At 48.7% G+C, this 25,001-nt stretch overlaps 4 protein-coding genes across 6 annotated transcripts in view; all 4 read right to left on the bottom strand.

Moving 5' to 3' along the window:
* LOC123787021 (NACHT, LRR and PYD domains-containing protein 7-like) overlaps positions 1–1,104 on the bottom strand; it is a 41,225-nt gene extending 40,121 nt beyond the window's left edge. Inside the window, 1 exon segment of the mRNA XM_087853399.1 lies at positions 1,027–1,104. Within this exon segment, the coding sequence (XP_087709525.1) occupies positions 1,027–1,104 (78 nt within the window).
* Positions 108–9,460, bottom strand: NCR1 (natural cytotoxicity triggering receptor 1). Of its 2 annotated transcripts, none has more exons than XM_087871028.1 (8): positions 9,342–9,460; positions 6,695–6,730; positions 6,227–6,511; positions 4,466–4,744; positions 4,146–4,196; positions 3,287–3,334; positions 2,966–3,178; positions 108–1,740 (listed from the first exon to the last, which is right to left on the bottom strand). In XM_087871028.1, the coding sequence occupies exons 3-7, from the start codon at positions 6,468–6,470 to the stop codon at positions 2,988–2,990; spliced, it is 813 nt and encodes a 270-aa protein (XP_087727154.1). In that variant the 5' UTR covers positions 6,471–6,511; positions 6,695–6,730; positions 9,342–9,460; the 3' UTR covers positions 108–1,740; positions 2,966–2,987. The 2 variants fall into 2 exon arrangements, with proteins under 2 accessions (XP_087727154.1, XP_087727152.1); XM_087871026.1 differs by lacking the exon at positions 9,342–9,460 and adding an exon at positions 6,814–6,861.
* Positions 9,461–9,489: 29 nt separating this feature from the next.
* On the bottom strand, positions 9,490–19,887 carry FCAR (Fc alpha receptor). 2 transcript variants are annotated; one of them, XM_087871029.1, is made up of 5 exons: positions 17,339–19,887; positions 16,915–16,950; positions 14,575–14,859; positions 11,536–11,823; positions 9,493–9,900 (listed from the first exon to the last, which is right to left on the bottom strand). In XM_087871029.1, the coding sequence occupies exons 1-5, from the start codon at positions 17,370–17,372 to the stop codon at positions 9,722–9,724; spliced, it is 822 nt and encodes a 273-aa protein (XP_087727155.1). In that variant the 5' UTR covers positions 17,373–19,887; the 3' UTR covers positions 9,493–9,721. The 2 variants fall into 2 exon arrangements, with proteins under 2 accessions (XP_087727156.1, XP_087727155.1); XM_087871030.1 differs by lacking the exons at positions 16,915–16,950; positions 17,339–19,887 and adding an exon at positions 15,038–15,218 and having other exon boundaries at positions 9,490–9,900; positions 14,575–14,923.
* Positions 19,888–20,015: 128 nt separating this feature from the next.
* LOC123786985 (killer cell immunoglobulin-like receptor 2DL3) lies at positions 20,016–23,653 on the bottom strand. The gene is made up of 5 exons (XM_087871031.1): positions 23,103–23,653; positions 22,474–22,524; positions 21,662–21,766; positions 21,295–21,335; positions 20,016–21,185 (listed from the first exon to the last, which is right to left on the bottom strand). Exons 1-5 carry the CDS (start codon positions 23,521–23,523, stop codon positions 20,988–20,990), a joined length of 816 nt encoding a protein of 271 aa, XP_087727157.1. The 5' UTR covers positions 23,524–23,653; the 3' UTR covers positions 20,016–20,987.
* Positions 23,654–25,001: the final 1,348 nt, after the last annotated feature.

Genomic DNA, 25,001 nt, shown 5'->3' with positions numbered 1-25,001 from the left:
TTACAAGAAATTCTAAAAATTTTTAAACCTAGAAATAATCTAAAATAATCTAAAACTGTTAAAATTAAGATGTGAGCTTTGCAAGACCACTGAGTACACATTCGATATACAAGAGCCAGTTTTATTTTTATAATACCAGCAACAAACAGGGGTGATAAAATTATCTAAAGAGTCATACCACTTACAAAATAAAAGTCACGTACCTAGGGATCTATCTGGGGATGATATAACTGGAGGGTTTATCTCATGGAAATCTAGCAAAAGATGTGCACATTCTGTGTGCAGAGGACTACACGATATTATTAAGAGAAATCAGGGAACACGTAAATACATGGCGAAATATAACACATTGAGGGTGCGAGCTCGCATGGACTGAAAGACTGAAGAGATGCTCATTCCCCCGAAATGGATCTGTAACTTTAGTCCAATATCATGCACACCCCAGGCTGCTCTTTTGTGAGAACTGACGTCCTAAAATTAATATTGAAATCTAAAGGGCTCAGAATAACCTAGGCAATCCTGAGAAATAAGAAAACTGATAAATGTTACCAATCTCAGGACCAGGACCCATCAGCCATCGCAGGACCTCCCTCTGGGTTATCAGTATCAGTCGTCTCCCTGGTTGTCAACTCCAAAAACAGGTGACACTCTCTGTGCTGTTTCCCCATGGTTTTGTTTCCTCCTGTGTATCCCCTTCTCTCTGTAATTGGAAGGGTCTTTCTGTGGTGCACAAGTCATCCTAGCACAGCCGTGATCGAAATGCTCGACGAGCTCCCGTTGCCTTAAGGATAAAATGTGTATTTAATGTGCGCACGCCCCCAGCGTCACCCAGATTCAAAGCTCTACTTACACTGCATGGTTTTCCCCCTCTGTCTTGCACGTGAGCTCTGCATGACTGGTGCACACACCCACCACCGTCATCCCCATTCCTCATCTGTGTGTCCTCAGTGTCTCAGCATGGAATTTTGGCATCCTGTGTTTCTTCTAGCCCAACTTCTCCCCTGTGTTATCACTGCATTTACTCACTTTCTTGACGATCTGCTCTCCTGGACAATCAGCCCCGTTCTGGCAGGGATGGGGTCCTTTCACAAGTTCCCGGCACATAGTAGGCTCTTGTCCCAGAGACTGCAGCTCCCTGTCACAACCCTGTTACAACCCTCCTCACTCCCTTGGTCGCAGAAATGCCAGTATTTATCTTGTCACAGAGACGCCTGAAATAAAGGCTATCTTTCTCTCCCTGCTGTGCATCCAAGCGGGGCAAGTTATTAGGTTCTAACCACTGACAAATCAATGGAGGTGTTTTTGAGTGTTTCCAATAAATCCCCATCACAAACAATCGGCTGGTACTTCGTCCCCCTTTCCCTCCCTCCCGTCCTCCCCGTGCTTCATTTCGCTGTCTGGAATACAAACGGGGTTCAATATTTCAAAAAGAGTAATGCTCTACTTAACTGTTGGCCAGTTTTGGAAGATTTTGACTTGAAGCGGTGAGGGGGACAGCCTTGCGTGGAAAAGACCCCTCCATCCCTCTGAGAGGGCTCTCAAGCCCCTGCCCTTATATCTGGAGAACCCAAATTCTTCTACCTCACACATTCCCCTCCCCCCCCAGACTGTAGGTTTCCTGCCATAGCTTAGAATATGGAAATTTGGGGATATCATAAACACATCTGAAGAAATCCGTCACGTCTTGGGATAAAGAGCATCATGATTCCGTATCAACAGAAGTTCTTGGTCCATGAACACCTAGCAGACAAGGAACAGAAAGAAGGACACTCAGTACGGGTCCCCTGGTATTGAGGTAACAACTGGCGTGAGTTTCAGTTCCCTGAAGTACCCGTGATAATAACAGCTGCCATGCATTGAGTTGACTTACATGTGTCGGAGCCCATGCTGGTTTCTGGATATTCTTATCTCATGAAATACGCATTTCACCCCTTTGAGGTTGGAATCAATGTTCTCTGATCCATAAGAGAAAACTCAGATGTAGAGAATGGATTTGAGCCGTGTGAGATGTCAGAATCTTGAGGGGGGCAGGGACCCATACAGTGGTTATATTAATGGGTTGACCAAGTAGAAATTCTCAAGGAGCAAATCAGGAGTCTCAAGGGCTAAGCTGTGCTACGGCCTCATTTCTATGTCCATCGACCCAACGTATAGTTCTGGAGAAGTCTCTCAGTGGCAGGAGCTGTGAGCTCAGTCATCAGACCCAACACAGACTTAACTCACACAAGTTCACTGTAGAGACGGGGAAAATGGGTATGTATGCGGTATCAGAGCCCCAGTGATGTTACAGACGACATTGGCTCTGGGAACGTGGAAGGGATATCTGAAGTCAAGCTGGGGGAGTTGGGGAACTTTCTTGGGAGAGACCTGAGGAAGAAGGCAAAGTCTGGAATAAGAAGCGAGGAAGACAGAAGCTGGCAGTGGCGTAGGACAGGGGACCTGGGGCAAGGCTGAGACCCAGCCAGGACACACTCAGCCGTGTGTGTGCTCACTGCCCGCATTTCCATCGACCCGGTGGTACTTCTCTGGCTCCTGTTCTGCTTGATAAATGCCTGTTCTGTGCTGGTCATTATTATTATTTTTTCTGTGCTGGTTATTAAATACCTTGAATGACATTTTGCAGCAAAGGAAAGAAGAATTAGGGATAAAGACCACAGCAGGAAGGAAATATTCTGTGGCCATGCTGTGAACAAAGAGAGATTTTCGGGGAAGCCCAGGGTGGTTAAAACTTTGGTTTGCATCAGGCAGGCACAAAAATTCTTACACCCCAGAAGAGACAAGAGGGTCTTGTTGCAGGAGAAATTTAGCTCTTTCATCGCCCCCCACCCCAACTCCTCCTGGAAGCTTCTCCAAACTCGACGCAGCTGTCCTTCAGTTTCCTGTAGGGGAACTACCCCCCTCCCCCCACCGTGGGCACAACACAGACCTCACGCAGGCCAGGGTCAAGGCCAGCATTCAGCTCTACCTGTGGCCAGCTCATCTCTTGGTCATTTGTCCAGGCGTCTCTGTGTTCTGAACCTTCTCCTACATTCCTGACTTGAAGCCCCGTTGGCTTTCTCCTGGTTCCTCTTCCTCCAAAGGCAGTCTTCAGCCAGGAGGCACATGAGAGCCACCAGGACCAGGAAAGCCAGACCCATCCGAAGGAGATTCTGGGCGGTGTGATCCCAGACGGCGAGGTCTGGGGTCCGAAGAACAGACTGAGGACTGACGGGAATGGATGGACCCACCTCGCCCCGCCTGTCTCCCTCTCTCCGTTCCAAATCCCACTCCGTCACTGCTTGCCTACCTTGCTGGAGCTCTGCCTCTGTGGTTAACAGGTCGAGGTCCCAAAGGTCTGCGGAGGATAGGGAAGTGAGGCAGTGAGAAACAGAGTGTTGGCCTCCGCCCAGGCTGCCTCTGCTCCCCTCGGGTGGACCCCCACCCCCCATGGCCTTCTGCAGCTTTTCCAGGTCCCCACCCCACCCTTCAGGTCCTAGTGGCTTCGTCTGGCAGGTAGAGAGGAAGAGCCAAAGGACAGGCAAACCCAAGGGGCAATTCAGCTCCGGGACCTCGCGCCAGGCATGTCTTCCATCTGGCCCTCTGCTTCCTCATTATGTCAGTCAACATGGCTTCTTCCTCACATGCTGGATGACTCAGTCTCCCTGTTTTCTTCCAGGCTCTGAGCCCGCACCCGTCCCCACCAGCATGCGTGCAGTGTCACTCCCAGGGCAGGCAGTTACTCCCGGTGCAGGCCCTCCCCCTGCCATATTCAGTGGCTGCTCCCTCCCTCTCTCTGGAACGTTCTTTCCCACGTAGCCCCAGGACGACCGCCCTCAGTTCTTTAGGTTCTTGCTCAGCTGTGAGCCGAGTCAGACAGCTCTAATATCGCCCCCACCCTCATCCTGCTTGTTCTACTCTCTTCCACGCCACCCTTTGCTCCCCGTGCTGTGTGCTTGGCTTATTTCCCTGACTTTGACTGGCGGTCTGTCTCCCGCGGGGATACAAGTGCCACAAAAGCAAGGATGTTTGTATGCACACGAATGGAGGTGCAGGCCACGCAAATGCTGTGCAGTCAACGGGTATTTTGAACGGACGCCATGTTTTCAGTGTCACTGGGGGTGCTGATCACCTCCCCCCCAAGAAGTTTAGAAGTAACCGTTACTCACCAGAAAAAGAGGTGTGCTCTGTGGGTACAAGGCTGGTGTCCCCAACATCTTCTGGCAGTGGAAACAAAGAAAACCGTAAGGCTTTTGGATTTCCTCTGGTCTTCCCACCTAGTCTCTGGGTCCTCCCCGTCCCTGTCCCTCGGGCCTTCTTCCTCGGGAACAATCAACAGGAACTCTGCAAAATGCATGTGGACGAGGGCACTGCAGAGAGGTGCCCTCCGCATCGTCCCACCTGTCCCTTTGCTGCCTTCCTCATCACTGGTTGGGGTTCACTTGGGGTTCTGGAGAGGCCCTGGGGGGGAATCTGGGGGTTTGCTCACCTGTGACCAGGAGCTTCACAGGCTCACTGGGGAAAGACCAGGCATAGTTGTTGTAAGAGCCAAAACATCTGTACGTCCCTCTGTGGGCTGTGGTCACAGGACCCATGGGGAACTCCACCTGGGTGTTCCCATATCTGTGCTGAGGGCGGCTGGACCTCCCCTCCTTGAGCAGAAAGAACGTGCTTGTCGCAGTGCCTAGACGGCAATAGAAGGTCACGTTCTTTCCTGAGGGCACCTCAGGCCCAGGATGAACGGAGAGGGTGGGCGTGTCATACATTTCTGTGGGAGAAGGAGACAGGTAGGTAAAGAGAGTCTTTATCCTGCTTCCTATGTCCCCCTTCCTCCTTGGCCTTAAGACTCCCCAGAATCTCTGTCTCCTCTGCTTTGGTCACGGACACACCCTCCCTGATCTCTCCCTCCAAGACTGAGACACTCACTCCTCTAGCTTGGAGGGCCATTAACATGGGCCTGTCTCTGGGGATGGCCCAGCGTCAGTGGGTCTCAGAGTTAGAGATCCTTGGGGCCAGCAACATCAGCATCAGCTGGAAGCTTATTAGAAATGCAGATTCCCAGGCTCCATCCCAGACCCATTGCATCAGAAACTCAGGGGTAAAGCAGCCATCTGTGTTTTAAAAATGATCATTGTTTTACATTGTTACGAAATACAGGAAGCGTAAAATTTACCATCTTAACCCATTTTGTGGGTACAATTCAGTGGCATTGAGCACATTCTCATTGTCATGCAACCATCACCGCCATCCGTCTCCAGGGCTCTTTTCATCTTACAGAACTGAAACTGTCCCCATTATTAAGCACCCTCTCCCCAACCCCCTCCCCCAGCCCCTGGCACCCACCATTCTGCTTTCTGTCTCTATGAATCTGACCATCCTAGGTCCCATACAGAAATGACTCCTACAGTATCTGTCCTTCTGTGGCTGGCTTATCTCACTCCGCATAACGTCCTCAAGGTCCGTCCATGATGTAGCAGGTGTCCGAATCTCCTTTCTTTTTAAGGCGGAATAATATTCCATCGTGTGTATGGACCACTTTTTGTTTACCCGTTCCTTTGTCGTAGACACTGGGGTTGTTCCTACCTCTTGGCTATTGTGAAGAGCGCTTCCATGAACATGGGTGCCCTAGGGCCATCTGTGTTTTCACGAGCCCTCCAGGTAATTCTGATACCTGCTTAAGATTGAGAACCTCGTCCCTCAGCGGAAGGGAGGCTCCTTACCTGAGACTGCCTTCCCTCCCAACCCGGTTCTACTCTGTTTTTTTCCATATCTTCATGTACTCCTCAGGGGCTCGTGACTGATTGATTTGTCCTGACTTAGACTCGTGATCTGTCTTCCCCCGCTAGAATACAAGTGCCCCCAAAGCATGTTTGAATAGGACCTCCTCCCTAGGAGGGGTTGACGCTGGTGGGTACAGAACCCCTAGCCTCATCTCAGCGCCACTGAGAAGGGCCATCCCAGGTCCAGAGCTCCACATCTGCTTGGCTGAGGTATCTGTTGAAACTGCACCGTGGTCCAGCTTCGCCTTCTGCCTCACTCCTCACCACCGGGGTCGCTTCTGAGGATGGCCCCCAGTGCTCCCCCCTGCACACACGCATCCATCTCAGAGCATCTCACCTGGAGAACCCCACCTATGACAAATCTGCCTCTAGGTCATAGATAACCACCGAGTGAGGTTGAATGACACTTAAGGAGATTAATAAATAAATATGACCCTCCCCAGGATTCAGGCCGAGGATGGGACAGTTACCTGTTACCACCAGATCCAGAGGGTCACTAGGCTCCGACCAGAGCTTCTTTCTTCGGTAAACACACTTGTATTGCCCGGCAGTGTGCGGGGTCATGGCTGGGATGTGGAACATGGCTATGTTCCTCCTTCCAAGCTGTTTTGGGCTCCGCTGGGCAGAGAGGTGTCCCTCGAAGTATAGCTGGTACTCAACGGCCTCAGGAGTCCCCTGGCATAAGATCGACACCCGCGTTCCCTTCGGAATCATGAAATCTGGCTTGGCCCAGATGATGGGTTTTGAAAGAATCTCTGGAAGGGAATCGGAGGCTGGAGTTCCAGATAAAGCCCCTTCCCACCCAAATTTCCACCCGGCTGCTGGCCCCAAGCCCTCCCAGCAAACCAGAGCCCCTGCCCTCTCCTCTGGTGGGTCATAGGTGGGTACTTTTTCTGAGCCCAGAAGAGAGACTCCGGGGCTCTGAAGGAGGGACTCACCCTTCTGGGCGCCGACGGTCTGGCTCAGGAGCAGCCCTGGAAGACAGGAACAGTGAGACACGCTGCCCCACCCACACCCGGACCCCTGGATTCTGTCTCCCTTGTGTGCAAGAACGCACCGAGGTAGAGCTGGGCGGGGAGCGCAGAGGTCATAGCACTGATTCTACCAGGTGAGTGTGGGGCAGCTGGGTGGAGACGGAGTCCAGCAGGCCAGGAAGAGGCACAGGATGTGGTGGGTGAAGCCAGCACTAATCGCCATGGGGCTTTCACACTGACTTTTTACGAGAAGTTTCACAGTCTTCCTTCTCCCTCTGACCATGAGGCATAAATTCAGGTCATGGTCCCCATGACACATCTGATCGTCTCTGTGGTCTGACCAGATCCTCTGACAATTGTCTGCCCCACCTGAAACTCATTTCAGGGTCCTCTTCCAAATTTTGGAAATGTGGACATTATGCCCAGGAAAGAATCATTAAAAAAAATATGTGTTTAATCTTGGTTCCCCTTTCTTTGGTATGCATATGCTTGGGTCACTGATTGGTTTCATCAGGATGAAATGATAACACTATCTTCTCTGAAGATTTGTTACAGTGTTTCAACAAATGCAAATTTTGAAACAAAGAGTTCTGTTTCTTACATAAGTATATTCCTTTAATCTGTTGTAAAGCAGAAATTAAATATTAAAATCTTAAATATTTTAATATATTTTAAAACTCAAAATGTGTTTGTTTTCCTCAAGGGATCTAAACATTTTTTTTTTGAAACTGAAATGTTTTGCCAATTTATATTCTACCTTCCATTCTATGAGGAAATCTCCCCCAAACTATTACCTTTGTTCTTATGTCCGCATTTTGTGGTTGAATACATTCCATTCACTTTCTTATTTACATATAGTAAAACACACTCATTTCCTGTTCAGTTGTATATGAGTTTTGATAAATGTATATAGTCAAGTTACCAACACCTAAGTCAAATTATAGGACAGTTTCATTGTCCTGTAAGTGGTATCGGTAGTGTTTGTCCTTGTGTGTCTGACTTATTTCACTTAGCGTAATGCCCTGTGGATCCATTCCTGTGGTTGCAAAGGGCAAGGTTTCTATTCCATTCTTTTCTGTTGCCTCCAGACCTTGGCTCCAAATTCCAGAACCCATCTCCAGCCAGCCAGCGCCCACCCGTGCCACCTGTCTGGATGGTCTCCGCCAAGATGTCCTTAACAACATTCTGGGGGAGGGCATCATTCTCACCTATCTGTAACATCTTTCTCAGAAGCTATCCTGGAGAAGAAAAGATCAAGTGAGATGGTCACTCTTGATTGAGATGATAGCTTGTGCGTCTACCCCTGGGCAGCTTTGGACCTAAAATCGAAGCTCTGCTCTCCCTGTGAAAAGGGTCGTCCACTGGATAGCTACTGTCTTGTCCTCCCCATTAGGACTCTCCAAGGATACAGCAGGGGGCTTCTTCCAGCTGACTTTCTGTCTACATCATTTAGGGAACTTAATCCTAATAAACTTACAGGACAGATGGGTGCAGAAGAAGTAGTGGTGAGGACCCAGGGCTACGCACTAGAGTTTTTTACTTTGACCCCATTTCTAGAGAGCGGGCACAGCCATTGCATGTGAGAAACCTGGTTATGTGCTATGGGTTTTTTTTTGTTTTTTGTTTTTAAAATCACCCTTGACCTGTGGAAACATTTAGATACCAAACCATGCGGGAGGGAAGCAGTAGTCGCTAGTTCAAAGGAGACAATGAGGCAGGCTCGCCTGTAGATGACAAAGGTGTCTCTGGACCAAGAGGGCATCTCGTCTCACTTCTCTCCCATAATACATCTTAACTTACTCATCATTGTCAGCCTACAGTCCATTCATAGCATGAAGGTAAGGCTCCTAGTGAGCGGGTTCCTGTGTCAGGAAAGAGCTAGTTGTCCTTTGGGGATAAAGGGACCAGGGGCAGAGTAGTTCTCTTGGTATGGTGAGAAAGTTCTGCTACCTCTCACTTCAGAGTCTGAGAGTCTATTCAAGAGGCTGGTTGCCTGGTAACAAGTTCATGTGACATTATTTTAAAAGTTGGGGGAGCTCCCTGGAATTTAAGTCAGCCTCCTGGCATCACGGAGGATCGGGCTAGTATCTCCATGGCATGGCCCTGATTGGGGTTGGGTCTGGACTTCAGAGGATGGGTCTAGCCTCGGTTTCCTTGTGGCTTTCTTCTCTACTCACTGTTTTAATAATTTACATAGGCATATGACAGTTCTGTATCTCAAGTCCCTTGGTATTGCTAATTCTTCAATTATATTTTGGGGTTTCTTTGTTTCTTTATGAAATTTGCAATTTTTTACTGCTAGTCATTCATGGTGAGCTTTCGTACCTATGGGATTCGAACGTATATTGTTGTGTGTACTTGTAGCGAAAGTGTTGCCTTCCATTTGATTCTCCTGGAGGGCCCAGGGGTCTGGGCATGAAATGTTTGTTTCGTAAGAATGGGAGAGTCTTCTTAACAATGGGGAAAGCATGTGTTAGTTAACACACAAACGTCAGTGTAGGGAAAACTAGAAGCATACATGTCATGGAATATATGGTATGTTGAATGGACAGTATTAATAATTAATCAGTAGTACTAATAATTTATGGAATTCTAAGTGTTAAGGTCTTACCTAGAAGGATGTGAGTGTATCCGGTTTTGCTGATAAATTCAAGACAGATTGAAGATTTGAGCCAGACCTTCTATAGAAGCTGGGAGAAAAGCAGTCAGCAATGAGAACTGAGAATGCTTCTCATGATTTTTATCACAGGAATGAGTTGAGCCAAGACTATACCAAGAATTTTATCACCAACATCTAGAAAGGTGGTGTACAACTGTATCGGATACATATAAGAAAATACCATTCATTTGAAAATGAATCCAAAATTGTTAGTGCCTCTTTCTCTCTTTTGTTCTCCCAGTAGCTCTGTAGGACTCCACAAGTGCTGCCTCACTTCTACGTCAGTGACAGGTGTCTACCTTGTGGCCGGTAGGGGTTTGTCCAAAGGCCCGTTATGTCTGACATTTCTGTTTACTCCAGCTCAGTTCAGGAAAATCTGGCCAGTCTTCCTTGTTTGGAGCCCGATGGCTGTGCCAATTTTCAACCAGTATGGCCAAGAGAGCCACAAGGACCAGCCCGGCCACACACATTCGGATCAGATTCCCCGTTGTGTAATCTTGTGTCGTTGTATCTGCAGACATAAGTAAAAGGAGATGAGCAATCGTTGGTCATGCTCCATTTCATCCCAACCCAGAGCCCCGAAAGGGAGCTCATTTCCCTATTTGTGATTACAGTCGGAACCCTCCTCAATGAACTCATGCATTCGCAAGCACCATACTTCATCTTTGAGCCTGGGTCACAGGGGAGTCTTGTGACCAGGGAAGGAGGTGATTATGGGGAAGTTGTATTTGCTTTTCATTCCCTCTTCATTTCCCTCAAAGTCTAGTCTTATCCTTGCAACACCTCCATATATTTGGAATCCTAATTTTTCTCCTTTACATTTTTTTTTAAGATTTTATTTATTTATTCGACAGAGAGAGACAGCCAGCGAGAGAGGGAACACAAGCAGGGGGAGTGGGAGAGGAAGAAGCAGGCTCATAGCGGAGGAGCCCGATGTGGGGCTCGATCCCATACCGCCGGGATCACGCCCTGAGCCGAAGGCAGACGCTCAACTGCTGTGCCACCCAGGCACCCCTCCTTTACACTTTCTTCACCCCACATAACAACTTGTGTTCCTCTTTCATACATGACAAAGCGTCTGTTTGGTATCTGGGAAGCACTGTTGGTATCTGGGAAGTAGCCCGGAGAAAATTTTCAGATAATCTTAAGTAAATTGTATCTCCACTATTGTGTGACTGTTCACTAGACATTGCTGTTCTCTGAATCTTTAAAAAAACATCCTTCATTTGTTATATGGACTTTCTGGGCCCATGGTTCCTCTCAAGGATGTAATAAACTATTGCGAAATGACAATGCTCAGAAATCATAGTAACTCTCTTGTTAAAATACAGAAATTAATTTCAAATGGATTTGGAATTTCAGATTAGTTCGTACTTACAAAATGCAAAATATTTTGAGTTTGAGAGGAAAATACAGGATAGTATTATCCCAACAATGGGACAGATGATTTCTAAGACAAGATACAGTGCCTAACTTCTCTAAAGAAAAAGACTAATAAATTCACTCCTCCTCCATCGGTGCCCAATTATCCCATGCGCTGGTCAATGAGAAGAGCACTCTAGCCTGTGCGATCTCCCAGGGCCACGGCTCTATACGGGCTCAGCTCGCAGAGGGACTGGACAAGGTGGGCACGAGAGAGGAACGTGGTTGCCCTGGGCAGCGATCAGCATTGCTCTCCTTTGCTGTAACTTGTCTTCTGCTGAGCAGAGGGATGCAAACACTACGATAATGGGGCTCATGTTAGAGTCTTTAGAGTTCTTCCCATGAGCCTTAAGTTCCCAGCCAAGCACTGAGAGCAGACTGTAGTACTGTAGGTTAGTTTAAGGGTTTCTAGAAGCAGCTAAGGATGGGAAGAAGAGAGGTGGGTTAGTCTGAGGTGGTGTCTGGGATCTATTGTCTCATCAATGCCCCTTAACGGGATTCTGAACTTGGGCCGCTCCACTCTCAACAGACCACGTGTTTTTAAAGCGCACTGTCTGGAGAACTCTGGGAGAGGATGTGAAAATCAAATGGTGTGTGGATGAAAGTCTTTTTCTCTTCACAGTCTCGACTGGCCGGCTGTTCTTTCTCAGTGCTCCTCTTGTATTCCTGCCGGAGGCCAAAGCCCCGAGGAGGAGGACACAGGGCTGGGCTGGGGTACACCTACCTGTGACCACAAGCCCCAGGGCATCACTGGGAGCTGACCACACGTAAGGGCTGCCGCGGTACCAGCCATAGCACCTGTAGTTCCCTGAGAAGCTTTGGTTCACAGGACCTAGAACGAAGCTGCCTTGGTGTCCCCCGCTTTGGCTCTGTGACACGGTGGCTCCTCCTTCCTTGGTCAGGGAAAATCTATCAAATGGGACGTGTGCTGAAGTGCACTGCAGGGAGACAGTCTCCCCTCGCAGCACCTCAACGCTCTGGTCAGCGGAGAGGCTGGGTTTGCTGTAGAAGCCTGAAGGAGAAGAGAGTGAGCTTTTAGCACGATTTTCCTTCCCTTCCCCATTATCCCCACCACTCCTATTGGATCCATGGTAAGGGAAGGGAACAGGCTGATGTTCCCTGATCCAAAGGAATGGGAGCTGGGAACATCCCATTTCACCACCCCAGGGCCCATTCTCTCTCGCAAACTATTGCAGACAGGGCTGGGCAAGCAAGCAGCCTGTGGGCCTTAGATGAGATGCCATTTTCAAGAGATAGAGATCTTGTTTCTAGAGCCATAAGACCCACATGATTCTGTTCCCAAACAACGCGTGGGGCTCCCCCCCCCCCCCCGCACCACCAAGCAATCCGGAGACACCCGGTGGGCATCCCATAACTCAACTTACTTCTTACACTATGTAACATCAGATCCCACAGGTTAAGGGCTCAGTCCTGAGATCGCTCCCACTTCCGATGCCAGTCGCAAGCCCCCCCCACCCAGTCACCTGTGCTTCCGACAGAATGGCTGTAAATCAGAAGTTCCCACAACCCCTTCCTTGAGCTCATTTAATTTGCCCAAGCAGCTATAGGCTCAGGAAATCAGTTTGCTCACTAGATGGCCAGTTCATTATAAAGGATACAATCAGGGACAGCCAGACTGGAAGGATGCATACGGCCACGTGCTGTCTCCAGGGGGGCCACCTACCAGCATCTCCACCTGAACCCTGGCTCTCTGAACCCTGTCCCTTTGGATCCTTACGGAAGCTTCCTTACCTAGGCGTGGTTGATTAAACCTTTGGCCATTAGCCATTGATTCAACCTCCCGCCCTCCCCCACTCCCTTGAGGTGGGGGTGGGTGGGTGGGACTGAAAGTGCTAACCTTCTAGTCACATGGTCGGTTCTCCTGGCAACCAGCCCCTGTCCTTAGGCAGGGTCCAAAAGTCACCTCATTAACAGAACCTCAGGCAAGGGAGGAAGCCTTCGTTAGGAATATCAAAACATCATTACCATTCTCAATCATTCGGGAAACACCAAGGGATGAAGAGCTCCGTGCCAGGAATAGGAACAAAGACCAAATATATAGTTCTTACTATAAATCACAGTATCACAAGCCATATTGGGGGGAAAAAGGGGATAGTATCCAGAGTTTGAGGCGCTATGTCGGAGGCTGAAAGAGGTGACATTATGTAAAAAGCGTGTTAGCGGTGAAAAGACCTGGAAATTCAGGATGAACACTTAGAAACAAACCCTTCTAGAAACAGAGGCTCAAGCCGCCCTGAGGACAGACAGAGGGCTTAAAATCTGGGGCTGGCCTTGTGCAGGGAGCATAACTTCCCCTCCTTAGGTCCAGGCTCATTTACTGATTTCTTTCCGTACAGAAAGGGTCATGGAGAAAACCTGGGGACACTCTCTCAGCCGGGTATTCAAGCCCAAGCTTCACCAGCCATACTCAGTAGTATGGTGAGCAGCCTTAATGTGATGTGGGCCTCTGTGGTCTTCCCCACAGTCACCCCAGTGATGAGGGAACAGCAGGCAAGCTGAGGACAAAGCAGAAACTGACACCCTGCAACCCCCCCCCCCCCACGGGATGTACGTGACATTCCTCAGGCACTCCTGCTTGCCCCAGAGGACAAAGAAAGTTAACCTATGGAGACCGCAATCCTGCAAGACTTGAGTCTCCCTCAGTTTGCAAATGTCTTAGCAATCTACAAGACCAAAGCATTTCTATCAATAACCCAGCTTCCAGAAGGAAATGTAGATACAATTGAATGTCCTTATAACCTGCAGCCCATAGACAGATACTTGAAGCGGCAGAGTGTAATGTTCCTCCAGGAAGTTCCCATCTGTCTTCATGTCAATGTCTTGCTAGAGGGGTAAACAACCTTAACTTGACCATGGCCAGGCCTCCCGGATCCTGGGAGTCTTTTTTTTTTTTTTTAAAGATTTTATTTATTTATTCTACAGGATAGAGACAGCCAGCGAGAGAGGGAACACAAGCAGGGGGAGTGGGAGAGGAAGAAGCAGGCTCCCAGCGGAGGAGCCTGACACGGGGCTCGATCCCATAACGCCGGGATCACGCCCTGAGCTGAAGGCAGGCGCTTAACTGCTGTGCCACCCAGGCGCCCCACCTGGGAGTCTTCTTTAACATAGGAAAGTACTTTCTCGAAACCTCCCTTTATCCTCACCTCCCCCAACCCCCTAGTATATAATCAGCCACCCCTCACAACCCCGGGGCAGCAGCTCTTTCTGCCCACCGGTCCTGTCCCCGTGCTTTCATAAACCACCAATTTTGCACCAAAGACGCAAGAACCACCAATTTTGCACCAAAGACGCAAGAATTCTTTCTTGGTCGTCGGCTCCGGACCCCACCCCACTGAACCTCACCGATATTCCACAACCTCATCACCAGGACCCCTGTCTTATCACGAGAAAAACATCAGACAACTTCCAACAGTGGGGCATCCTGGAAAGTACTGGCCCGCGCTGCTCAAAGCGGCCACAGCCCAGAGGCGCCCGAGGACACGTGACAACGGAAGCCGCGTGGGCGGGATCCTAGAAGCCGATAAGGACTCTGGGTGAAAGCTAAGGAAATCTTTAAATTTGTATTTAAATTCAATTAGCCAACAGACGCTGTTACCAACAGGGGAGAGCGGGTGATAGGTATATGGGATGCTCTGTCCTATCTTCTCGATTTTTTCGGAAACCCGAAACTGTTCTCAAAAGAAAGTCTATGAAAGAAGAAGAAAGCACACCCGCGGGCTGGAGACCCTGGGGGTGTCCTCACCTGTCACCACCAGCTCCAAGGCTTTGCTGCACTCCGACCAGCGGTCGCGTTTCCTGTACCGGCACTGGTAACGTCCTGCAGTGTTCGGATTCATGTGTTCAATGAGGAATTCAGCCTCCTTCTGAAACCCCAGCTTCTTCTCCACCACCTCGAATGTGGAGTTTCCCCAGATTTCCAGTTGGTACAAGTAAGACTCGGGGGTCCCCCAACACAGGATCTTCACAGACTCATTCCAGGGAATCGCAGAACCAGGTGTGGCAGATACGATAGGAATAGGAAAATCCCCTGCAGGAAAATACAGCCCAGACTCAGGTGCGCGGCTGCGGAGAAACCATACCGCTTTCCTGCTCTGTGGGCAGAATACAAATAAAGTAAGGTGTGAAGGACCTGCAATTCTTTCCTTAAAAAAAATATTTTTTTGTATTTTCTAAATGTAGTAAAATATATATAACGTAAAATTCACCATTTCAACTTTTTTTTTCTTCTTTTTTTTAGGTAGGCTCTGATGTGGTTTTAGAATATCGGTGAGGTTCAGTGGGGTGGAGTCCGGAGCCGACGACCAAGAAAGAATTCTTGCGTCTTTGGTGCAAAATGGTGGTTTATGAAAGCACGGGGACAGGACCCGTGGGCAGAAAGAGCTGCTGCCCCGGGTTGTGAGGGGTGGCTGATTATATACTATGGGGTTGGGGGAGGTAAGGAAAGGGAGGTTTCAAAAGAATTTTCATATGTTAAAGACAACTCACAGGATACTGGAGGCCATTGTCACTTCCCACTCTTTCTTCCAGCAGCCCCTCCCCTAGCAACCACGAGTCTGCCACAAAATCTGCGTGGTGTTTTGTTGCCATGGCAACCCTTGTCAACAACTCACAACTTAAGGGTCCCTTTCTCGTGGTGTATCATCTATTTTAAACCTGATAGCGATGTGCTCAGTGCAGCTCTGTGAGGGGGGAAAGAAAGGGACTCTGCTATGCTCAGAAGGAGTGCCATCAAGGAAGACCAACCTGTGGTTGTGGAAGGTGTCGACTGTATTTACCAAAGATTGCAGGACTTCCTGTTATTCAGTATTGTTCATTCACCGATACCTCCGTGCTTTTGTTCTTCCAAAGTATATGGAGAGATGCCCCCATTAATGCAGACACAGTGGTCACTTAATATCATGACCTAAACCAGTGGTTCTCAACAGGGGGCGATTTTGCCTCCCAGGGGACAATTTGGCAATGCCTGGGGACATTTTTGGTTCTCACAACTGGGGCGGGAGGCACCGTTGGCACCTACTGGGTAAAGGCCAGGGATCTTACAATGCACAGGACTTTCCTCCCAACAAAGGATTATCTGCTCCCAAATGTCAATAGGTCGGAGGTTGAGGACCTTGACCTACACAACCTGCTTAAGACCTTAAGGGAATGAGGATGTGGGAAATGTCAGATACTAATTTTTAAAAAAATACACAAGCATATAATCGCGGGTCATGACACATGGTCTGCAGTATAGAGACGTAGGTCTTGGAGGTCTGATAATAGATGTAAGGGTTCAGCTGGTACCCGAGGACGAGTAGCAGTTGCCAAGGCAACGTGGACAGGAGGGTCGGGAGCATCATGGGAAGAAGAGCTGATGGGAGAAGGGTTACTAAAGTACAAATAAGTGAGGACAAACTGAAGTGAGGTCAGCATGTGTGAGGAGCAGAGGTGCAGTGGGAGAGCGGAAGGTGGGCTGGGGAAGCAGATGCAGCCTGGGCGGGCAGCACCCTTGGGAGACCCAGTCCCATCAGTAGGTTTATCTGAAGTTCGACCCCTGAGGGGTTTGAGGGAGATAAAGACATCTGTGTTTTAAACACACGAGTAATCCAGGCTACAGTCTTTAGAAGGAGCTGGAAGAGAGAAGACACGGATGGACAAGGCAGGAGTGGAGGTGACAACATACACTCATACTTGAGAGCCACTTGGTGTCCAGGACAGAGACCGCATGCAAAGGTGGGACTAAGGCAACATCCCATTAGATGAAGCAAAGTGGATAGAGAGGGAGAATTAGGTTGTGAAAACAAGCAGGTCTGACATAGGGACAGACATTGGGGAATCACCAATGGCTCCCAACTTCCTCACCCCTGCAGTTGTGAACATTCAGTAAAATATGTGTCCTTGAAATCAGAGCAGACAGCCTAACGGAAGCAAACACTAAATCCAGGTCTGAGTACGATGTGTTTGAGGGGTTTGGAGAGGGGAACACAGCAGAGATGGCTGGGATGGGAAATAAAATTGGAATTCGCTTGGGCTTTTGACTGTTCTTTCAACCCTTCCGTCCCGAGGTGTAAGGTGGCTGGGCGAGAGTTAGCGGAACACTTACCTTCCTGTGCCCGAATCTTCTCGCTGAGACAGAGCACTGGAAGAGAGAGATTCATGAGAGATCAGTTTCCAGTTTCCCGTCTTTATTTCAAGTCACACGGCCTGATGATATGCAGGGTGTCATTTTTTCTTCCACAGCAAGCATAGCTTTGAGGCTTATCTTTTATTTTCTTGATTCCAGGCCCTGAGGCTCTCATCTGTAGGAACTCTGGACCCATCATGGATCTCTAGACAGCATGACATGGGTTGAACAGGTCCCATAAGCTACTTGGATTTGGGCAGACACAGTTATAGATACCTGGGCAAAGGCCAACTCTGCAATTCGGAGGTCAGAATCTCCTGAGTTCTCATAGTAAGAGGGACACTGAGAGTGTTTTGGGGCTCCCCCATCTTCCCCTCCGACCCACTTGCATTCGAGGACTCACCGAAACAGAGAAGGGTGATGTCTCTGAGGTCCATGATTCTGACACAGCCTCGGCCCAGTTAGTCTCTGTTGGTGCAGTTTGCAGAATGACAGATCCTCATAAGACAAGTAAGGTAGATTAGCAGGAAGTATGAGGTCAGAGTCTCTGGTCAGAGAATTTCTCCATCTATTGCTCCACAAATATATGTTCCTTCCCAAAAACTTAGTTCTGGATCGCTCTTGGGTGGGGCCCAAGAGGAGACCTATCTTTCCAATGAGACCTGTGTGTTTTTCCAACCGATGTCTGATGGGGCTCAAATCCTTCTTTAAACCAGAGCCCACATCCTAGTGGGAGAGCCTGGGCCAGAGTATAAGAGGGTGCCATACAGACAGGGATGCATCTCCAATGGATCGTTAGTCAAAAGCCATGTGTCTTTGGCTGTTATGGACCCACGTACCCTCTCTGGAATTCAGGGACTAAGTATATCCACTTGGGCTTGATCAGGAAAACAATATACTGTTACACTGGGGCTTGTCTTTACGCCAGCATGCAGAGGAATTTTCTCAGGAGCTATTTATCATCTGTGGGAAAGAAAGTCTTATACCCATCCCTATACCTATCTATATCTAGATACAGATACTGGATAGATGATAGATAGATAGATAGATAGATAGATAGATAGATAGATAGATAGATATTTAGCGGTAGGTTGGGATGGGAAGTCACATATTCCAAATCAAATTCTCTAGCATTGACCACATTTCATTATAATGCCTATACTCTTGCCTCCCAAGACACCAAATACCCAAAGTCCCAAGCTCCTCCCATCTTTTGGAAGGCACCACCAACGGTCAGATTTTAAAAACAGGGACAATGAGTCTTTAAGAGAAGTGACTTTGCCAAAGATCCTGCAGCTAAGAATGAGCAAAGCAGAACCTAATTGTTAAACGTCCAAAAATTATCCATCTCTGATGCATGTCTGGGACTCTCCAGGGGAGACGCTAGGGTTACTTGTTCACTTCGTCCTGAGACAAGATGATCGTGACAGGGCGCCTGGGTAGTGCAGTTGTTAAAGCGTCTGCCTTCGGCTCAGGGCGTGATCCCGGCGTTCCGGAATTGAGTCCCACATCGGGCTCCTCTGCTGGGAGCCTGCTTCTTCCTCTCTCACTCGCCTGCTCTGTTCCCTCTCTCGCTGGCTGTCTCTCTGTCACATAAATAAATAAAATCTTAAAAAAAAAAAAAAGATGATCGTGACAAATACGTTACATCCCAGTAATAGATAGACGGTGGATTTGCCCATTTACTTGTAGTAACATAGTGACTTACCCTTGGGGGAAGGGTCGACTTGAAAAGACCTGAGGGATGTATTTTGAGAAATGGTGAAAGTTGTTTTTCTTAGTATATTCTGATACGTGAATATTTTTTTTATTGTTTGTCAGAGAATAAATGGAAATGTCTATATATATATATATATATGGAACGACTCACCTTCTCATATTCATTCATAACACTCTAAAAGAAGCCACATGGAGACTTAACCTCTCTTCCAAACTCTCGCCTTAACCCTAGCATCCATGCTGAAACGCTGTGTTTAAAAGCCACACCTAGGCCGGGGTTGCAGAAAACCTCAGTTGTCCATGGGATCGCTGTGCGTCCATGTCCTGACGTCTGGGGAATGCCAGGTAAGTCCACCATGCTTCCCCTTGCAGATCTCAGTAGGATCTAATACGCTTGTTTTCCTTCCCCGACTATTGCACACCTCTGTTGTGCAGGAGCCCCACAGAACCGATCCTCGCACTGGGTGCAGTCCGTCGGGCCCTGTCATCACTGTTCAGGTCCCTCTACGAACTGATGACACGAGAGGAAGCCGAAAAACTTCCTTTCTCAATCATAGTTCTGGTTTTCCCACAATATGTGCTGACAAAAATATCTGACTTCCTGGAAATGTTTTGAGCCAAGCCCAAGGCCTTACCTGGTTCCAAAACCCAAGCGTGTCTTAAAGTCCATATCTGGAACAATCCCATAAATCCAAGGTGTGGCATTTGTTTACAGGGGGTGGTTCAACAGATAGTGGACGGACTCAGGGGTCTTCTCTTTGAGGCCCCATGATGGTCAACAACCATGCCATGTTGTACGGCCTTTGACAAGACACTTAGTCTCTCTGAATTTCCCTACTTTGCAAAGTGGAGATAACAAGGAGCTCTGATAAGTTTTACATAAAGATTCATCAAGGAAACATGTAGAACACATTTCATTAAACAGGTGCACAGAGGTGTGAATTCCTGTCATTGCCACACAGACACCTATCATCTTCACTGTTGTTCACTAACAAGGACGTTCACTAACTTCGATGCTAATTCTCCATCCAAAATATTGCTAGACCTATGGCTCTGATGAGTCTCCCAAACTCAGATGTCTTAGTTTCTTTTTTAAAAATTATTGTGTCATGTTAGTCACCACAAAGTATATCATTAGTTTTTGAAGTTGTGTTCCATGATTCATTGTTTGCGTATAACACCCAGAGCACCATGCAATACATGCCCTCCTTACTACCCATCACCGGCCTATCCCATTCCCCCACCCCCCTCCCCTCTGAAGCCCTCAGTTTGTTTCCCGGACTCCATAGTCTCTCATGGTTCATCTCCCCCTCTGTTTCCCTCCCCTTCATCTTCCCCTTCCTTCTCCTAATGTTCTCCCAGTTATTCCTTATGTTCCCCATATAAGTGAAACCATATGATAATTGTCTTTCTCTGCTTGACTTATTTCACTTAGCATAATCCCCTCCAGTTCCATCCATGTTGATGCGAATGTTGGGCGCAAACACAGATGTCTTAATTTCTTACACTGTTTTGTTTTTCCAGAATCATCCAGATAGACCCACCTGCTCCTACCAGATCTCAATGATTGAGCCTTGAGGGCAGTCGTCTGTACTAAGTTGAGACATGGTGTGCGTGGGGCCCCATAATGTGCCCTGAAGGGGTAGCTGCAAAGGTGGTGGGAGAGAGCCAGTCCCCATGCTGGGGACACCAACCAGGTGCTCTCTGGCAACCAACCAGAGCTTCCAGGTATCTCTCACTTGAGGCTGTCTGAACCTGCCCCAGCATGGCTTCCCAGATTCCAGTAGGAATGGGTAGAACTATCCAGATGATTCCAGAAGGATGAAAGAGTGCAAGAAATTAAGACATCAGAGTTTGGGAGACTCACCAAGACTAGACACATAACTGTGACATAGTCACACAAGGGATTCCTACACAGGACGGAAAACACTTCTCTTACATGCAAAGATAGGATTAAATTTCAAACATACAATGTTGAATGAAAGGAGTCAGTCACAAAAATACATACTGTGTGATTCCATGTAGATGAAATTTGATAATAGCTGGGAGGAAAGATGATTGATGATAGATGATAGATCTGTTTACTTGTTCATAGTAACATAGTAACACAAGTCAGAACTTACCCTTGAAAAGAAAAGGTGATTTTGTGGACAATATCGGAAATGTCTGGATCATCATAATAGCATCCTAGAATGGATGGGGGGACTTCTAGGGGGTTCTGAGATTTTTATCTCATCTTAGGGTGAGAGGAAAATGAAGACTTCTGTCTTCAGATTCCAGTTGTTGTTAGGAGGGGTTTCAGAAAGAGCTATGGTGTCCACGGAGAGGACACCTCAGGGTCTTCCTGTGCGTGCTTGGGGCATAGGACTCATGCCTTGATTGCTCTCAGCATGTTGCAAGTTCCTCGTACACACCGTCATCACGCAAGGATTCCTCAGGCCTCTGAGAAGTGGGAGTGGTTTTTTCCGCATGGAAATGCAATGATCCAACTGTGTGTATATCACCTCCGGTGGGTCTTCTGCCTGAGGGTCCTGCATGATGGGAAATGGTGAGGAGGGTGTGCACACACTTGTGGGGACTAGGAGGAGATGAGATGACACCGAAGAGGGTGAGCCGAGGACAACCTACCCCCCTGCTCACCATTCTGTCCACCTCGGGCTCTCTGTTCATTGTAGCAACATCTGTGGGGAATAGAAGTCATCGAAAACAGTTGGAAGGTTCTCATTTTATAGATACAAGTAACAAAGCACAGCGAGGTGCAGTGAATGCCTGGAATTACTGCCAGAAAGCAGAGTGAGAGAGTCCACCTCTCCGAAGTTCAAAGATACATCCCAGTCATGTCTCCCCATTTCCATTCTGTTGGTGAGGATGGGGGCACGGGAGTTCTCTCTAGAAAGCCTGACCTCTGTGGCTTCTGCCTTGAACCAGGAGTCAACCAGCAAATGGAGGCTCCCTGGCTCGCCCACTCCTCCCAGACAGGCACTGGTCTCATCTTCCGGAGACTCACTTTCTTTGGCAGGGCACCACCGACGAGTGAGGAAGAAAAGAAGGACAGCGAGGAAGACGATGGCCACTAAGGGCCCAGCCAGAACATGCAGGTGTCTGGGGTTACCTGTAGGAAGATGTGAACCCAATGAAAGCCTGTTGCCATCTTGGTTCCAGCCCCACGAGACCCATTTCAGATCTATGACCTACAGAACCGTACGATCATGTTTAAAATGTGTTGTTCTAATGCGCCAAGCTTCTGGAAAATTGTTACAGCAGTAATAAGAAACGAATACACACGGCATAGCCAGCACATGGACACGTGTATACACGGGATCAGTGCTTGAGTGGGTAAGGGAAGGAATCGTGTATACGGGCGACAGAGCGCGTTCTGAGTTGTCTCCCCTCCACTGAGCACATCAGTGTTGCATCCTGGCGGACAGGAGCTCATTGCTTGGCAAATGAAACTTCTCTAAGCACTACCTGACCCTCACCGGCTGCTCCCTTCCTTTCCCCCACCCCAAGTGCCCACGAATCTTATCTCCACTTAGGAATGGGAGCAGAGTAAGCACAGCATTATTCCTGGCCAGGAGATCAGGTTTATTCTCACCCTCCTCTCTTGGAGGAGGTCTCTGCTGCAGAAAATTAGAGGTTAAGAGTTCTCACTGGTCCCGTGTTGACCCAAACCCCTTCTGCTATTGTAGAGTCTGGGGATCAGAGAGGGAAGGTAGCAAGCCCAAGATCACAGAGCTGGAAGGTGTCTTGGCCAACACCCAAACCCAAGGCTTCTCTGTCAGGTTTCCACAAACAGGGTAGAAGGGATCCTTTACTCACCAGTTTCGCAGGTTGGTTTTGTGGATGGGAGGCAACTCGTTGAAGAGTTTCCTAGAAAACAAGCCAGGAGAGAGGTGGAGAAGTGGAACTGACCATCTTCAATCCACCGAAGCTCCTTGTCATCTAACACTGACCCCTCCCCAGAATCTCTGGGGCCTTGACTCCCCGAGACTTCAAGCTGCTGAGAGGAGATGGGAGAGGCTGATGATGAAAGGGGCCTCTACTTAAGAAGAGGCTTCTCGATCTTGCTGTAAAGGCACCTGTACCACCTGGGAGACCACTCTGTGGGCGAGTGGCGAGGAGGGGCTGCTAGGAAGTGCGTAATGGTGACGGGCCCACGCAGCCTCTGATCTCCCTGAACCGAGCCCCATCTCTCCTGCTCCTGGATCTGCCCTGACTCTTTTCCATCTTCCTGGGGGAAACAGACCCCCAGTTTGGGTCTCCACACGAGCCATGCAGGAGGATGCTGGAGGTGAGTCCTCAGTCTCTCCCTCCCGGTTTCTTGATCTATGCTTCTGTCGCCCCAGAGCTCCTACGCATCCCCCCAGTACCAGCAGGACGCCCCTCACATATGGCCTTCAAATCTATCCTGGATCACTGGACACAGAGCAGATTCCAGGCTTCCTCACCTGTGATAGAAAGGTACAGTGGGTCACTCGGGCCTGACCACTCACAGGGAGAGCAGTTGAAAGAGCCATGGCATCTGTAGGTCCTGCCCAGGGCTGAGTGTGCGGGGCCCAGAGGGAAGTCAGCCTGGGATTCACCGCCACGCCTCTGCCCCTTAGCGAGCCAGCGCCCACGGGGCTGCTCATCCCTGGACAGGTGGTACACGTCAAAGGAACTCTCGGAGCAGCAGGAGAAGGTCACGTTCTCTCCTGACCTCACCACGGCGCCCGGCTGGGCCCCGAGAGAAGGTTTCTGGTGTAGACCTGGAGGAAGTGGAGGCAGTTCAGTACGAGAGGCTCTTCCTTGCTCACAGTGTCCTTCACACCTGGGCTGAGAATCCTCTCTCCCCGTTCCCAGAGCCCAAGGCCCACTGTGCCCCTTCATGTCCACCTCTCCTGCTGTTTCTTGTGCTTGCCTCCCTCCTATTCTTTTTCCCCTTTGTGCTGCCTTACTCTCTTTGCCTCTCCCGGGATCCGCTGGTTCCACCTGCCTTTTTCTTTAATTCTGAGTCTCTCATTCCACCTTGTCTCTCTCTTCCTACATTATCTATCTATCTATCTATCTATCTATCTATCTATCTATCTATCTATCTTTTTTTATGATAATTTTTTAAAATTATATTATGTTGGTCACCATACAGTACATCCCTGGTTTTTGATGCAATGTTCCAGGATTCATTAGTTGCGTATAACACCCAGTGCACCATGCAATACGTGCCCTCCTTACTACCCATCACCAGCCTATCCCATTCCCCCACCCCCTCCCCTCTGAAGCCCTCAGTTCGTTTTCCAGAGTCCATAGTCTCTCATGCTTCATTCCCCCTTCTGATTACCCCCCCTTTCTTTATCCCTTCCTTCTCCTACCGATCTTCCTAGTTCTTATGTTCCATAGATGAGAGAAACCATAATTGTCTTTCTCTGCTTGACTTATTTCACTTAGCATTATCTATCTATCTATCTATCTATCTATCTATCTATCTATCTATCTATCTCCATCACCTTGGTTTCTGTGACTTGCCCTGCTTCTCTGTCCCCAGCCCTCTTCTGGGATCTCTGTCACCCATCCCCACACCATCACCTTTCTCTTTGTTCCCCCAACTCAGGTCTCAGTCTTTTAAGGCTTTTATCTGCCCTCCCCATCTCTCTCTCTCTGTTTCTCTATCCCTTTTTCTTTCGTTTTTGTCTCTGAGCCAGTGTCTGTCTGTCTGTCCATCTGCCTTTCTCTGTCATCCCTCCATTCTGTGTGTCTGTTTATGTGCACACATGCATTTCTGTGTCTATCGACATAGAAATTGCCTACGTACACTGACATACACCCACTCTGCCTTCTCTCTGATCGCCTCTCTCTGTAGGCTTTGACCTCTGTAATCCTGTAACATCTGAGGTGACCGTCAACATGGGCCTGAGAAACATCCTTGGGAACCCATGAGACACACCACATATAAGGGCTGGTGTCTGGCTCCTCCACTTGGGACCATGGTTTCCTGGGGTATATTGTGGCTCAACTACATGGGGTGAAGTCATGTCAGAGTGAACACAGCATCTGTGGGTGCCACATGGGGTGAGGACCTAGGGCCCATGGGCAATCAACCTGAGACAGGCCAGCCTGGCTTTGAAATTGGTCACGTAGGTGGTGTGTCTTTGGGTTCTCCTGGTAGAGAAGAGGGTGTGGAGATTAACTGGAAACCACGTTCCAAACTGTCCCAGGTCTCTGAACAAACTCAGAGTGGAAGGGCACCCTGTCTCTGATGTGGGCGTACCTGTCTCTGTCTGTCCCCTTGCTCTTTATTTCCATTACTGACTCTCTGTCTCTGCTCCCTATCTGTTCTTTATGTTATAACAAACAGTTATAGGGGCGCCTGG

This window comes from Ursus americanus, chromosome 21, assembly GCF_024610735.1.
Source record: "Ursus americanus isolate L20-20 chromosome 21, mUrsAme1.1.p, whole genome shotgun sequence".
Lineage (NCBI taxonomy): Eukaryota > Metazoa > Chordata > Mammalia > Carnivora > Ursidae > Ursus > Ursus americanus.
This window is presented reverse-complemented; position numbering and strand designations above follow the sequence as displayed.